The 16,466-nt window shown below is 56.0% G+C and overlaps 1 protein-coding gene across 3 annotated transcripts; it reads left to right on the forward strand.

The window, feature by feature from the left end:
* Positions 1 to 7,462: 7,462 nt before the first annotated feature.
* Positions 7,463 to 16,280, forward strand: Emilin3 (elastin microfibril interfacer 3). 3 transcript variants are annotated; one of them, XM_005392505.2, is made up of 5 exons: positions 7,502 to 7,517; positions 10,944 to 11,054; positions 11,671 to 11,793; positions 12,898 to 13,121; positions 13,366 to 16,280. In XM_005392505.2, exons 3-5 carry the CDS (start codon positions 11,690 to 11,692, stop codon positions 15,150 to 15,152), a joined length of 2,115 nt encoding a protein of 704 aa, XP_005392562.1. In that variant the 5' UTR covers positions 7,502 to 7,517; positions 10,944 to 11,054; positions 11,671 to 11,689; the 3' UTR covers positions 15,153 to 16,280. The 3 variants fall into 3 exon arrangements, with proteins under 3 accessions (XP_013373730.1, XP_005392562.1, XP_005392560.1); XM_013518276.1 differs by lacking the exon at positions 10,944 to 11,054 and having other exon boundaries at positions 7,463 to 7,517; XM_005392503.2 differs by lacking the exons at positions 7,502 to 7,517; positions 10,944 to 11,054 and adding an exon at positions 10,103 to 10,529.
* Positions 16,281 to 16,466: the final 186 nt, after the last annotated feature.

Raw genomic sequence — 16,466 nt, forward strand, 5'->3', positions numbered from 1 at the left:
TTTTTTTTTTTTTTTTTTTTCTGCATTGGGGATGGAATCCCTGGGCATCCTAAGCAAGCACTCTACCGTGAGCTACACTCCCAGCCCACAGCTGACTTTTTAAATGGCAGACAACTGGTGAAAGTTACCAAATGCTAAATCCTTCTGATTATAAAGGTTCGAAAATCCTATCACTGGCACCAAACCGTGTGCGTGTGTGCGTGTGTGTGTGTGTGCGCGTGTGTGTGTGTGTGTGCGCGTGTGTGTGTGTGTGTGTGTGTGTGTGTGTGTGTGTTTAATGGAGAAAATGAATCAGCATTTATTTTCACTCAGTAAGGCACACCTGGCTTAGAACAGCATCATTCACCCCCTGCTTCATTTTGGTGCCAGATGTTGATAGCTCTGGAAAGCTCTGTGCCATTGCTTAATTCCCGGTGAGTTCTTGGTGGAAAAGAGCAACAGATAGCTCTTCACTAATCCAATGGAAACCACAGGCAACCCGAGGCAAAGCATCAAAAAATGAAAGAGTAGGAAATAGTGACAAGCACATGTAATAACAAGCCAGGCAGGTGGGCAGGTGGACAGCAGCCAGACAAAGAGGGGACATGGAAATGCCAGCCGAGTTACTGCCAAACATTCCTGTTTTCCTTTATTTTTTTCTTCTTTTTCTGAAAATGTGTGACTTTTTTTTTTTTTTTTTTTTTTTTTTTTTCATTTCCACTGTCTTAGTGCAGTCTCTGTTATAACTGAACTCCTGAGACTGGGTAGCTTATAAAGGAAGGAGGTTTACTTTGGCTCAGGGCTCTGAAAGTCCAAGAGCATGATTTTGGCATCTGCTGTGGTTCTGGCCGGGGCCAGGTGCTTCTCCATGCATGGCAAAAAAAAAAAAAAAAAAAAAAAAAAAAGAACAGCAAGCAGGGGCATTTGGAAGAGAGGAGAGGACAGAGGAGCACTTTATAACATCAACCTACTCTCTAGTGAGACCTAATCTCTTCCGAAGAGAACTAATCCAGTGTTGAAGACGTTAATTATTCTGAAAGGCCCCACCACCCAACACCATTACACTTGCAACTGAATTTGAACAGGAGTTTGGTGAGGACGAAAGCATGGCAACCGTAAAGCAAACTATAGTGTCGTGGTTCATAATTTCCATATCTGGTTTCAGGTAGTTTTTGAAGACCTTGTCATGATTCTGCTGACTCTAAATTTGTTTCCCCCGGGAACCTGGTCAGATCCTTACCACCCCCTCACTCTGGGTTCTCTCACACTCCCAAGATCTGCCCCTGTAGGCCTGCATATACCCCATACGCCATGTTTTTGTCTCCACCATTAAGCTGCAGGGGGCTGTGGATGGTGGGTAGTAACTGCGTCCTTGCAGCCCTGCAGCCACTGCAGATACTGGGTGTAACCCTTCTTCAAACTCACCTCTTCTGGCCCTCGTCTAAATAGCCATCCATCCCTACCCAATTCTCAGGAGAAAATGCCACCTCCCAACTAGGGTAAGAAGCAAAGGCCGCCAGGCATGGTGACATACGCCTGTAATCCTAGCATTCAGGAGGCTGAGGCAGAAGTATTGCTATGAGTTCAAGGCCACACTGGGCTACATAGTGAGACCCAAAAACGGAACAGAAGTAAACAACAACAGGAACAAAAGAAGCAAAGGCCATCTGTACTTCCCGCCACACCTGCAACCCCTACCGCACCCGCTTGCCTCTGCCCCCCAGCTGTGCTGGCCCTTGGGTCTGAGTCCTTCCCTTCCAAGTCCTGGCCTCCCCTTCTTTGGCTTCACCCGCCTCTGTCTAGAAACATCTCAGCTCTTCCATGCTGGCATTCCCACCTTTCTTGAAGTTCACTCATTCCCGTTCACCTGCCCTTGACTTTGTCCCTCCCTCCTCCTTCCTCAGCCTCCACTGCACCCCTTGACCCCTGCACCTCCATTCACCCTGACTCACCCTGGCACAGCCCAGGCCAAGGGCACCAGGCTTTCCTCTGAGCGTCCAAGTCCTCACCTGTAGCCTCTGAGTTTCTGGGAAACCCCTCTTGTCTTGGCTCTCTGTCTCTTTCTGCATTTCTCTGTCTCTGTCTGTCTCTGTGTCTGTCTGTCTGTCTGTCTGTGTTACCCCTTCTCCCCACCCACACCTGCCACCCCCAGTACCCTTCCTCCTGCTTCTCTGACCATATCTTTCCAACCTTCACAGGCCTTTTCCTCAGTTTTCACCTGTAAGGTCCCCAGCCTTTTTCATGTACCACACCAACCCTTTTGTGCATCGCTTTGTTCCTTCATCTTAACTTTGGCCAGTGAGCTTCGTTTCTCTCCAGGTTCAGATAAGGGAGATGGTATGGTTTTTGCATATTCGTCTTGTTTTTGTAATGAAAATTTTTTTATTTGTCTCCATCTTCCACTGCATTAGAAATCCTGAGCCCAGGCCTGTTCTGAAGAAGGCGAGCCTCCCCGAAGAGGAACAGAGACATCTCCCCGCTCTTGCCAGGAAGGCTGGCCTGACTGGCATATGAGTGCTTCAAGTCAGAGCCCTCAAGGTAAGGAGCGCCCTTTTCTCTGTTGCTGACAATTTGGGCTCCAGTTGGGGCTTGAAGAGCAGTTGAGGTTCTTCCTGATTATGGCAAAGAAGAATGAGGTCTTGGGGAGAGGAGAGGGAGGACCCCTGGGAAGGAAGCTCAGCCAAGACAGAGGCTGGGAAGAAGGGGTGAGGAGTGAGGGCCTGCCAGGGACCCAAAGCTGAAAGCGCGGGCAGTGGACAGCAGCTGCCTGGGAAGTGCCAGGCCACCGAATAGGGAGGGACAGCCTAGAGGCAGCAGCCAGCTGCCTGGTTTGCCTGATAGACCCTTCATGCTCTCTGACCAGGTCTTCGCTGGTTATCTGGGAAGAGAGAGGTAGATCAGCGAGACCGCCAGCCAACCACTGATGCTCCAGAAGGAGCCCTGGACCCCAGTGAGATGCACATGGAGTAGACTTCCTAATCTTCCACTAGAGGGCTGTGCTAAGCACACCCAAGATCTCCTGAGCTAGGAAGCAGTAGCACCCAAATGAACACCCAAGCATGGACATGTCCTCCTGCCCCCAGATATCCTTTTCCTCTGGGTTATCCATGGATAGCCTACAGTTCAACCTGACTGCCCTCCAAATTTGTGCCACCCCTCTTTTCTCATCTTACCAAAAGGGCCCCCAAATCAGAAACCAGGAGTCGTCCTGGAAACCCTCACGAGTCACCAGGCTTCCTAATCTCTCTGGCTGCTTTCTGCTCCCTTCCATCCTCCCCATGAGCAGAGGCCCTGGCCTGCAGCGTGGGCGCCAGTATGGCCTTCTGACTGGCACGGCGGCTGCTCATCTTGTTGTCCTCCTCCATGGTGGCAGCTGGGACCTGCATGAGACCAGGGACTCGGGTGGGGGTGGAGGCAGGATAGGACAATATATGTGGGGATGAAATACAGCCAGGGAGGACGGTGCTGGAGCACACCATCCAGCACAGCCCCCATTGCACAGGACAGAAGGGAAGAGTCAAGTCTCACCCGTGACGGCCTCCTGTCCACTCTTTCCAAAAACAGCAGGCTGCCAGCCAGTGCTAGCAAGGCCAGGAATGTGGGCGCTCCTGGTCCACAGGCTTAGCCTGGGGAAGGCCCCAAAGGTCACACGGTGGGTGGCAAGAGCAGGTAGGTGGGACCCAGGCTAAAGAAAAAGGCTGGGCTGCTAGAGGGTGGGGGTCAGAGTGGTCGGGCCCGGCAGAGTACCCTTTTGAGTGGATACCAAATACATCATCTCCTCTGAAGCATGAGGCAGTCGCTGGAGCCCTGCCAGGGTTGGGGCCATGACTCTGACCTTAGCCCTGACCCTGGCACTCTCTCTCCAGAATGCCCACCCACTCTGTCTCCAACAGCTCCTGCTGGGATCCCAGCACCAGCTGGCCTAGAGCACCCTCCTCATGGGTGTGAGTGACCCATTTACTACAGAGTGACCCACTGACTACAGTGACCTTTCTGAAACCCATGGTTCATCCATTCAGCAAGCATGGCCAGGAAATGGCCTCATCCAGGTCCAGACTGGAGGCGAGCTCAGCACAGGGACAGGACATGGGCAGTGGTGTGTCGGAAGTGGTCTCGAGCAGACTCACGGGGGCTAGACACCAGGCATTTCCGTGCATCTCTTCCCCTGCCTCCCCATCCCTCACCCTGCACACAACCCTTCCCGGTGGCAGTGTCCCTGCCTGAGCCCTTCCCTCTGACGAGCATGCTTCCCACTCCCAGACCCCCTCTCTCTCCAGGCAGGCCCCGCTGCCTCTTCCTGGGGCTTCTCCCAACTCTCATCCACCTCCTCCCCTCCCAGTCTCGCACCCTGGGGCCAGCTTCTCTGTGCTTCCTGTACCAAGAAGGTGCCCAGCAAATGTCCCAGCGGATTAAGAAGTCACAGCAGAGCAGGTCTGCGATAAGGACAGTGTCTGGGTGAAGGTCAGGCTCTGCTTGTCCAAGCGTGAGCTTTCCATGGCAACGACTAGCCCTTCCCTCCCCCGAGAGGGTATCCTGTTTTGGCCTCTCTATGCCCGCCCATCGCATGCCTGCTGCACCGCCTCCATCACCAGCGGGTAATCCTGTGTGGTTTTTACTGTAGTGCCTGTGAATAGAAGAGTTAGAGGAGAGTGGGTGGGAGCCCTTCCCAGGGCCTTGTCTAGGTGTGTGTGTGTGCATGCACACACACACACACACACACACACACACACACACACACTCGCCCCAGGTCCTGGGCAGCTCTACTGCTCCTGTAGCCTTTTCCCATCCCTGTCCTAGACAGGCCCAGACCCCAGCCCCTCCAGCAGGAGCAGCTCCAGCCCCCACTGGACTCAGACCGACCGAGCCAAACACCCTTTGTCAGCAGCTGCCTTCCCAAGGCCTCCCAGCTCAAGGCTCAGCTTGGCTCTGGCTGTAGAGGGCACAGGGAATGCAGACCCCAGCCCTACTCCCTGAATTTGAACACATGGGCCGCTCCTACCCCAGGCCTAATGCTTTGTTTCCCCTCTGCCTGCCATCCTCCAGACACCATCCAAATCAGCCACCAGCCCTTTGTTCTGAAAGCCCTGCTCCCCACCCTGAGTCCCTGTTGGCCTGGTGGCAGACCGCTGCAGCGGCTGCCCCGTTGGTCCCCCACTCCTATACCTGCTCCATGCAGCAGCAGCCACATGAAGTTTTTCGGGGAGTTCTGCATGCAGAACAAGGGTCTATAAGTCCATACCCCTCACTAATGGATTCAAGTCCCCTCTTGTCTGGTTCCTGCCGACCTCTGCTGGGGTCTGGGCCACCCAGAGTGCTATCGTCTTCTCTAAACACACTAAGTTCCCTCCTGCCTCTATGCCATGACACTCCACATGGTCAAGTCTGGAGTGGCCTGTCTCATGATGCACCCTCTGACTCTCCCCAAGCTCAGGCATCTAGCCAGCCTGTCTCCTGAGGACACACCATCCTGTGGCCCTTTGTATTATGTCCACTGACCCCTTTGCTTGCAGGTCTGCCTCCCTGTCTGGGCTTCGGTTCCCTAGAAGTGGAGCCTGAGACAGGGGTCTGGGTTCAAGAGATTTGTTAAGGGCAGGGGTGGCTGTCAGGGGAAATCCATATGTGAGGAGGTGGGCAGGAGAAAAAAGGCACATGGGGGAACGCATGTCAGGTAAAGTCTAAGTAGAGCCTGATCCAAGGGCTCTGCAATATAAACCACACTTCTGAGCTGTCCGCTGGGGTGAAGAAGAAGCCTTTGTGTCCCTGTATCAGCCAGTCACTGGCTATGGGGTGGGAGGTTCATACCTTCTCAGGATTGGTGGCTGCCATCAGCCGGGGTGATTCACAGCACCAGAGGCAGATGTGAGTAGCCGCAGTTATCGTACTTATAGTGAACAGAAAAGACAGGAGAGCGTAACTGCCCAGGTAAAGGTGGGCTGGGATATGTACCTGAAGCCTCCTTTGAGGAAGACGTCTAACAGATTTCTGAATGGGTGAGAAGTATGTGAACTCCTGGCTCATCCAACGCTGGCATCCCCCGGCTACATGGTCCTGCCCACAGCCAGAGGGGGCACAGTTACCACTGTAGGGTCCAGAAAGACATTCAGTCTCCAGGGAAGGGCTCTATGCTGAACCCTGGCCTACTCATTGAACTTCTGCTATGTTCCATGTAGATGGGAGCTTTAGCCAAAGATCTCATCTATCCCTTATAATATTCATTTTACAGATAGGAAAACAGAAGCTCAAAGGAGTGACAGGACTCCAGGTTGGGCATGCAACTATAAGTGGAAGACCTGGGATTCAAACTCTGAATGTCTCCCTGCCTGATTTCTTCCCCACAAAGCATAGAGGATCTGGTAGCTTAGTTTTTTCTGCCCACTGTAAGAGGCTGGTGAGTACAGGTCATCTCTCTGTCCTGAAACTGGGCTCAGCTGAACTCAAAATCCCCAAGGGTCACATCTGGCGTTTGCAGTAGTTGGGAGGCCCACACATATATTTTGCATATAATTTGCATCATGGTTGCATCTGGTTTGCATATGTCCACACTGAGAACCCATCAGCACTGCACAATTTTTAAATTGCTTCTAAGCCACTCTCACTCAATAGAAGCCTATCAGAGCTTAATAGAATCTAGTTTTTATGATTTGTGGACTCTCTGGCCCTCACTTTCAGACTGTGTGTCTGCCTCCCCACTCCAGGGTTCTGGACAAGCCACACTTTTGTCCAGTTGGAAGAGGTTACTGTACACAGCTGCCTTAGAAACTCACGTGGATTTGGAAGTCACCTTTCTTTGATGGTGCACTTGGAATAAAATGCTGAGTGTGCTTTGAGCATGCTGGGATTGGACACAGCACTCCTGCCCAGAACTCCCAAAGGTGGCCTCATGGGCAAGGATGCCCAGGTGTATACTCTTGGAAAAAGGAGACCGGTGAGGGGTGGTGAACAGGGACCAGGGGCTGGATAGTGTGTGCAGCCTGTACCTCACGGCCGCTGGTACCACCGACTGGACCAAGGGGAGCAGGGGCTGAGTTTCTCTGAGCAGCAGAAGGCTCATCTGCCAGAAAACTGGCAGAGTCAGTGCTTTCTATTTCCGTCTCTTTAGGAGAACTACATTCCATAAAAGCGTGTGTTCTTGTGTGGTGAGCCCTGGATAAAAGAGCTGAGACAAAGCCTAGGTGAAGTGAAAGGAACCTGGAGAGGGGAGTGGAACCTCAATTTTGAGAAGCATGGAGGCAGGGAAGGGGCATCCCAGACACATGGGGTGCCAAGCGCCAGGGCCCAGTGCTCGCTTACTGCCAAGCAAGCATCTTCCAGGAACCCGAATTTTCTCTGCCCCTAGGAGCTAATTCTTTCCTTCTGCTCCAAGAGGCCCACAAAGAAAGGCAGGAAGCAGAGGTTCTGTCATGTGTCTCTACTGGGCCAGGGATGGACTGTAAATGCAAAACTTTACTCTTATGTCCATGCAGGATGGTTGTGTCATCCTCCAGTTCTCCTAAGGAAAGACACGCTACATCTGTCACGGGGCAGTGAAGACCACGAAAGTATGTGTGTGTGTGCATGCATACCAGTGACAGAGGAGTGGAGGGTGGGCCAAACGCTGTTCCTGTGTGTGGCCCCTTCGCCTGTCTCTATCCAGGTGGAGAAACTCCAGTCTAAGGCAGGAAGAACATGACTGTCTGCCTCCCTCCCCTGCTGCTGGCCTCCCTAGGTTTCCTGTCTGGCAGATGCGAAGTGGCCTCATCACCCACGGGGAGACCCCAGGCTCTGGCTGCATCTAGCCAAGACCCTAAGCATCACCCTCTGCTGACATCCTCCGCCTCCACCAGGATGGGGCCCAGGCCCTGGCTCCCCAAACTGTTCCAATTAAAGAGGGAACATGGTTTTGATGTCAGCCACCTGGGAAAGGGGGAGGTGGAGTCTAGCTGTCCTTCCAGCCCCCTGTTACATAGACATTTCCCACTTCAAGCAGGGTCCAGCCTCCTTCCTGTGAGTTGTGGGCCCCACATCTGGGGCTGGGGAAGGGAGTGAAAGGAAGGGGTGGGACCCCTTGGAAAAAGATCACAGCTTCTGGGGTGGGGGAGATTTCTCCCAGAACCAGCTGGGCGGTGCTGCCAAGCAGTCAGAAACCAGCCTCTGAAGAGGAGCCGAGCTCTATTCCTTTCCCCCTCAGATATCTGTCTGCAAACCAGAAAGTTAGTGGTTACAAGATCAAGAACATGTTATGGATACTATGTATCTGCCCCCAGCAAAATGACTCATAGCATCTCTGTTCACAGTTATAGAAGAGAACATTCCAAGGGGGCGTAGGTAGGGTGCAAGACTCCTTTAAGCATCATTTGCTTGCCTAATCCAGTCAAACGAGCTCAAATGGTAGACAATTGGAAGCAGCCAGGGAAAGCCATGGCTTGTCACCAGATGAGTGTATATTTCAGCCTGAGTTCCACAGCCCCCTCTCAACTCTCCTCTCCCTGGCCAAGCCTCCATCTCAGGTCCCTGAAACCCCTGCAGAGCCGTGGCTTCAGTGTGCCGTGGTCCTCTCACTACCCGCAAAGGCCCCTGTAGGGGACTGAACAGAGCCCTTGCCCGCAAAGTTCACATCCCCTGGAATTCCAGCATGTGACCTTCCTTGAAAATAGGAGCTTTACCAATATAGTTACTTAGGATAAGGTTAGGATGGGCCCTAAATCCAGTGACCGCTGAATTTAGAAAAGGACACACAGAGGAAAAAGCAGTGAAGGTCGCCATGTGCAGATAGAGCAGGGGGAGGTTGGAGTGATACAGCTACGAACCAAAGAATTCCAAGGATTGCCAGGAGCCACCAGAAGCTGGAAGAGGCAAGCAGATTCTTCGCAAGAAAGGACGGGAATGTGGCCCAGCTGACACCTTGATGCTGACTTATATACTCCAGAATTAGGGGACAATAAGTTTCTGTTGTTTTAAGCCTCTGAATTTGCGGTTGTTACTACAACCCTAGGAAATTAATGAAATCCACACCTGGAAGCTGGATTCCCTTCAACCTCTGTCCCACAATTTCAAAGCCCAGGAGAAAGACAACCAGTCTGGCTTTGGTCGGGTATCTGTGCCCAGGAACTCAGAAGCCACTGAGGCTGGAAGAAGGACAGGGCATGGAGGGGGGCTTCAGAGCTGCCCCTTTTATATCTGTGTACCATCACCTTACCCCAAAGCTGTTTATTCACCTCTCAAAGTTGGTTTACAAAGGTCTGTCCAGACAGGCCAAGAGTCCTATAATTCTATACTCCAGCCAGCCACCTGCGTGAAGACACATGGCTGCAGGCACCCGTGGAGATGAGACCAAGACAGGAAGTGCCACTCCGCTGAGTGACAGAATCAGGATTCCAAAGGCGCCTGACAGATTGGAAAGTTAACAAGATCGTGTTGAATGAGGATGACTGCAAAAGACAACTCTTGGATGCTCAGTAAATCTCAGAAGTGAAATAGGAAGGAAGACTGGCTTAAGACAGCCAAGACCTGAACGTTTTCTTCATCCAAATGCTGGTAACAAGCCGGAGCCAGAGCCCTGGGGGAGAAGCAGAGCATTTTTGTCTGAGCCCGAGAGACGATGGGCATCTGCATCCCATGGAGACTGGAACAGCACTGGTCCCATCAGAGAAGCAGAGGGGCGGCCTGGCCACCAAACTGGGTTGCACAGGCTGCTGGGGAGAGGAGTAGGGGCTTATCAGATCTCGTTCTCACCCCAAACAATGATGAGCGAGGAGACAGAGGCAGCCAATCAACAGGGACAGTCTGGGGTCAAGTCCAAGAAGATGATGGGGTGTGGTGCTGGTACGCCCCAAAACAGGAACATCTAGGCTCGGGAGCCCTGGCCCCTGAGTGCACGCGGACTTTTAAGCCCAGAGCATCTTGTTGTACCTTGAGAGCCCGTTACCCAGGCCGACCCAAGGGGTCAGCATCTCTGCCTCTCCTCTGGTATCCGTGAGCCAGCGATAGAGGTAGTAGCTGGGCGTGTCGGGGGGCCTCCGAGGGCGCGGCGGCCTGCGCCCGCCACCCGGGGCTGTCCCCTTCTTAACTCTTGCTTTCAGACGGCCCCTTGGGCGCCAGCTCCGAGCTGGGGCAAGGGGCTGGCGGGGGAGGAGGGGGCTGGCGGGGGAGAGCGGCGGCGCGGGCCCAAGTTTATGCTAATCCGCGCAGAGCCCGCCTCCCGCCTCCCCTCTGCGGCCCCAGCCACGAGCAGCGCCGGCCACTCGGCGGGACGCAGCCACCGCGAAGCGCCAGGCGGCTAAGTGAGCGAGTTTCGGGGGCCGCGAGGGGCTGTGGGAAGCCGGCCGGAGAGCTGAGGTGTCGGCGTGGCGGGCGCACACTCACGGGGGCCACCGTCCGGGGCCAGGTGGAGACGCGGTGGCCGCGATGGGTCGCCGCCGCCTGCCGGTCTGGCTGTGCGCCGTCGCGGCGCTGCTCTCGGGGGCGCAGGGCAAGGGCACGCCGCTCCTGGCTCGGCCGGTCCCGCCCAGCGCCGCCCGCTACAGCCTCTACACGACGGGATGGCGCCCCCGGCTGCGCCCGGGGCCGCACAAGTAAGCGCGGGCCGTGCGGCGGGAAGCGGGAGGGACGGGGTAGCGAGCGCCGCCTCTCCCACCTGCGCAGACCCTCGTGGGCCATCGAGGCCCGGGGCACCAGAGGCCGCGGCGTGGAGGGGCGGTGTCCGGACTGAGCCCGTGCCGGGGCGGGCGCGCCGTGCTCCAGGAGGCAGCGGGGCTGGCGAAGAAAACTAAACCAAGGGGGCCTGGAGCGGCGGCTGAGATCCTGGCAGTGCCCGCGGAAACCTTTCCAGCGAAGTAACATTTTCCAGCTAGGCAGAGTGCAAACTGTGGGCGCAGCGGGCCAGGTGGAGGGAGCGGAGCAAGGGCGGTCTGCGCGGGGGAGCACGCGGGGAGCACGCGGGGCTTCCCCGCACCGCCGAGGCCTCCCATCTCTCCTCTGCTCCTCAGGGTAGGAGATGGAGCCGTGCACCCGGATCTCCGCTCCTTTTCCTGAGGCGACCCCGGTCCTAGCAACCCCTAGGGAGCCCCGAGCTGGTGGAGGCCACAGAGCTGGTGGAGGTACCGGAGTCCCAGTCCGGTATTCTGGAAGTGGCAGGCGGCCTCAGTGGTCCGCTCGGGCCCTTGAACTCGAGCGGTGTTGTGGGAGAGTGCTCAGCCCATAGCCAACACGCAGCGTGCTAGGGCGCCTCAGACCAAGCAGGCTTCCTGGAGGAGGCGCAAGACCTGGTCTGATCATCACGGGGAGGAAAGAGGAGAAGCTTGATCTCCAGGGAGCCACTAAGTTGGGGTCTCAGAACTTCACAGGCACAGATGAGGCATTTGGAACCAGTGAAGGAGGTGGAGGCTGGGAGGTGTGGCAGGCGCTTGAGGGAGAATCCAGGGTGGTCTCTTCCCCAGGCTGGGAGGGCAGCCATACCAGGGTTCTAGTTTGGTATGGCTCCAAGCCCAGTGGCAGCCTCTGAGGATGCAAAGGTCAGAATGTCAGCAGTGGAGCTGGGCCGGGCCCAGAGTATTGTGGATTCCAGGCAAGGGCCCTGTCTTTCAGGGACAAGGAGAAGATAGAAAGAAATGGGAGTCTGGTACCCACTGAGACCAACAGGTAGAGGATAGAGGGTAGGGGCCTCAGTGGGCCTGACTCAGGCCAGATATTCCAGGAGGCCGCTTTCCCTCCTAGGGCCCTCTGTGCCTATGTTATGCACAGGAATGTGACCTGCGTCCTACAGGAGGGAGCAGAGAGCTACATAAAAGCTGAGTTCCGGCAGTGTGGATGGGGGCCCAAGTGCCCCGGGACAGTCACGTGAGTGCACCCCCACCCACGCGCTTGGGAGCCCCGAGCATGAGCCCCATTTCTGCCTGCAGCGGGGAGCAAAACCACCAGTGCTGCAGCCCCGGCACTTCACACCGCTCACCTGAGCATGAGATGGGACCAAGGCCCCAGATCCCCTAGGTTTTGAAGTTGTGGCAGGGGATCAGCCACAGGAGGATGAGGGGCATGTGGAAAGGGAAGAAGCAGCACCCAGCTAAGAGGAAGGGACAGAGGCAGAGGGTGGAGGAGGGGGAGAACCAGGGGTCACTCAGGCGGTGGTGGATGCCACGAGGTGGGGGGGCAGGGCAGATCCAAGGAGGGCTGTGGTGACCACGAGAGGGGGAGCCAGAGGGCTGGGGCTTAGGCCAGACAGGCAGGCGGCATGGGCGGGGGTGTTGCCCAGAGACAGGATGCACAGGTTTGCACTTGGAGAGGCCCATGTGCGCATCTGGAAATAGATCTGTTCTCCACTATGTCAGAGGGTGAACAGGTGAGGAGGGGTCCCTGGTGAGCTCTTCTGTACGTTTAGGTCTTCCCCTCTCTGCTGAAAATCAGGGGTGCCCTCCCACCAGCCTGAGACCAGAGCTGGAGTCCTAGAATAGGCTAAGAGGAGTGGACGGACCTACAAAGGGCTAGTGGGAGTCAAGAATGGCTGCAAGACAGTGGGAGGGACCAGCAGCCTCAGCTCCAGGGCAATACTCCTTCCCATCCACAGGGCAGGGCTTGGGGCTTTGTTCTCTAGGGTACTACTTGGGGCTCAAGTGGAATTTCTTGTGGCAACATGAACTAAAAAGGGTCCACGTGGTCTTGGGAGCATTGGCGCTCAATCTTTGCTAGACTTCTGCCCAAGCAAACAGGATGGATGGGGTTCCTACCTACATCCTCCACTCAGTGGCCTTAGAGTCCCTGGAAGGCCTGCCCCCACCACACTACTCTGTCACCTTCAGCACCAAAAACAGAAAACCCCTGGGGTGGTGTGGAGGTGGGGAAAGAAACAAACTTTATGCAGGCATCTGAGGTTGACCCCAAATGCCCACCAGGGGACAGGACTCAGCCTACAGGTGTAAGATCCTGCTCTCTCACTCCCTGGCTCAGGTACCGAACGGTGCTCAGACCCAAATACAAGGTTGGCTACAAGACAGTGACAGAACTCACCTGGCGTTGCTGCCCTGGCCTCACTGGAGAAAGCTGCCCCGAGCACCTCACGGATCATGGGGCCACCCCACCCCGGCTGAATCCTGAACCCCAGATTCCCTCAGGGCAGGTGGGCTCAGGTCCCAGGCCCCCTCCTCACAGCCAAGCAGACCCTAATCCCCACGGTGAGTCTGACTCTGGATACCCTCCAAGGTACCCAGGTCTCTTGGGTGGTGACAGGGGCAGGGAGGGGACAGACCCAAGTTTCGAGGTCTGGCAGGGTTGGGGAGCCTGTGTCTCACAGGAGTATGCAGATGGGAAGTTGTGCCCAATGAAAATGTAGGCCTAGAACAGGAAGTCTCTTGGGAATGTAATACCCTGAGAGGGCCAGACCATTGATACTCCTGAGATCTCTCATCCTCTTTCCAGGAAGGAAAGGCCTAGGGCTGTTTGGCGAGCGCCTGGAACGCCTGGAGGGTGATGTTCAGCGCCTGGCACAAGCATATAGTACCCTCAGTGGCCTAGTGGCCAGCCATGTGGACCCCAACAAGAAAACTGCAGTCCCCAGGGTTCCTGCTGCCCCTGTGGGCTTTGATGTCATCCCTGAGGGGCATGTGAATCCAGCAGACAGAGCAGGAGGACCACTCACGCCTCCCCTTGGTGAGATCCTGAGCAAGGTAACAGAAGTGAGCAACACGCTGCAGACCAAGGTGCAGCTGCTAGATGAGGTGCATGGACTTGCCCTTGGCCATGAGGCCCACCTGCAGCAGCTGCGGGAAGCCCCGCCATCCCCGCTGACCTCCCTGGTATTGCTGGAGGAATATGTGGACCAACGGCTGCAGCGACTCTGGGGGAGCCTCCTGGATGGCTTCGAGCAGAAGCTGCAAGGTATCCAGAGTGAGTGTGACCTACGGGTGCAGGAGGTTCGGCAACAGTGTGAGGAGGGCCAGGCGGCCAGCCGGCGGCTACACCAGAGCCTCGATGGCCGGGAGCTGGCCCTGCGCCGGGAGCTGTCACAGCTGGGCACTCAGCTGCAAGGCTTGAGTGTGGCTGGTGGGGGCGGTTGCTGCAGCCAGCTGGCCTTGGTCAGTGCCCGTGTGGACAGCCTTGAGAAGAACCTGAGGGCAGTTGTGGAGGCCCACAAGGGCCCCGGCACCCCAACCAGGGATGAGCTTGACCAGCTCTCTGCTGCCATGCTTGAGGGAGGTGTGGATGGGCTGCTTGAGGGCCTGGAGACCCTCAATGGGACAGAGAATGGAGCGAGGAGCTGCTGTCTGAGGATGGAGATGGGGGGCTGGGGTGTGGGTGGCTTCGGGTCCATGCTAGAAGAGCGTGTGCAGAACCTAGAGGAGCGCCTGGCAACATTAATCGGAGAGCTAAACCATGACAGCGTCCCACTGGACAGGTCCATGCGGCCCCTTGTGCCCACAGAGCTGGCCGTGCTAGAACAACGATTGATCTCCTTGGAGACCTCATGCACCCCCAGTACCACTTCAGCCACCCTGGACAACCTCGTGTCGGAGGTGAAGGCCTGGAAGAGCCGGAGCGAGGCCCTCCTACACCAGGTGGCCAGCCACACAGCTCTGCTACAGCAACTCAATGGCACTGTGGCTGAAGTCCAGGGGCAGCTAGCAGAAGGGACAGGCAGCTCACTCCAAGGTGAAATCACTCTACTGAAGGTCAACCTGAACTCAGTGAGCAAGTCACTCACGGGCCTCAGTGACTCTGTCAGCCAGTACTCTGATGCCTTCTTGGCTGCCAACACATCTCTGGATGAGCGGGAACGCAAGGTGGAGGCTGAAGTCCACACCATCCAGGAGCAGGTCAGCAGCCAAGGCTCAAGGCTCCAGGCTGGCCACAGGCAGACCCTGAACCTGCGGGGGGAGCTGGCACATCTCAAGGCTGGCATGGCCAATGTGGCCAGGGGGCTGAGCCGCTGCCAGGACACAGCCCAAGAACTCCAGCGTGCCGTGGGCCACTTCGACCAGCGGGTGGCCCAAGTGGAGGGCATGTGCAGGAGGCTCGGCCTGCTGGCTGCCAGCCTGGACAGCTTGCCCACCGAGCCTCTTAGGTTGAGGGAGGGCCTGTGGGGCCACATGGACCAGCTGAATCGCACACTAGCCCAGCACACAGAGGACATCGCCCGCCTCCGAGATGACCTGCTGGACTGCCGGGCCCAGCTGGCTGAGCAGGCAAGGCTAGGGCAAGCCGACTAGGCAGGCTGGAGAGGATCCAAGCCCCAAATCACCTCAACCCTGGGAACATCATCCCAGAGCCCAGTCCTACCCAGCCTCCCTGGACCAGCCCAGTTGCCACTTCAGAGGCCACTGGGCCAATGGTCTTAGTCCAGCTTCATATGACCATCCTGGTCATCAGCGCGGCACGAACTAGACAATTCAGGATAGTGATCAAGGCGAGGCTGTCATGCGTGAAGGCCAGGATGCACTCAGAGAACACACATTCCATGGTCTGCAACTCGCTTTTTTAGACACATCAGAGTTAGCAACTGTGCAAGTTCCTTGTACCCGTTGTCAGATGGGCCTGTCCACAGCTCCCCTTGCACAAGGGGTCGTGTCAGCCCTTGGAGATTCCTGTTCTCTTGTCCCTTGGCTTCTACCCACAGCCATTTGGACGAGGGTTCTGCTGGAAAGTGGTCCCCACTGGAACTATCCCCACACCTGGCAGCTTCATGGATGCTGTTTCTGAACCAAGGACCAGAAGCCACTAGAGACTTCCAGCTCCGCACACATCCTTTAGAACTGAATGGAAGCCCAGCGACCCAGCTGAGAGTTTTCTTTATCCTTCTGCTCCTCCGTCAAGGTGAGGGCTCAGGCAGCTGTAGACTCCTAGCAGAGTTAGATCCAGGCAATCCGTTTGGAGACCCGTTTGTTTTTTTCTTTTCCTTCCCCAAAGACGTTTTCAGGACACTGGTCCTCTTTCCAGTTGGGGAAAAATCACCTGTGTTCCTCCAGGTCAGTACCTGTCTCCTATGTGTGGCCTTAGTGTATATCGAGGCCTAAAAGTCAGACCCTGAGAAAGCCATAGCTGGAGGAAAAGGGGTTCAGGCCTTGCTGTTAACACTCTTACAAAACCCCAGTCCTGCAAAGATGATCACAAGGTGATAATTCAGGTATGACACCATCAAGGCACAACTGGAAAAATGCAAGTGTTCCTCAGGCCTACGCAGTTCCACCTGCGCCGAGGCTCTCGGCCTTAATTTCCCTCACAGTGGCATGGGCCTCCTGTGCCGTTGGCAGCAGGCTTCTGAACATTCCGTGCTGTGCCCTCTACTCTGGTGCTGTGGGAGGAGGGCAGGTTCTGGATTAAAGCTTTCAGCCGGTCTAGAGGTGCTTTTCTTCATCAAAGGCAGTGTGAGGCAAGGCTGCTGGGGGTGTCGCCCCGCGCCTCGGGAGAGCTGATTCTCAGAGGCGGTCCGCAGACACTGCACTGACTCTCAGAGGCGGTCCGCAGACACCACCTGCCATGGCTAGGTTTGAGTCAGTCCTCAAGGAACATGCTGAGAGTACCAG

Source organism: Chinchilla lanigera, unplaced genomic scaffold (assembly GCF_000276665.1).
Source record: "Chinchilla lanigera isolate Chin_1 unplaced genomic scaffold, ChiLan1.0 scaffold00044, whole genome shotgun sequence".
In the NCBI taxonomy this organism is placed as follows: Eukaryota; Metazoa; Chordata; class Mammalia; order Rodentia; family Chinchillidae; genus Chinchilla; species Chinchilla lanigera.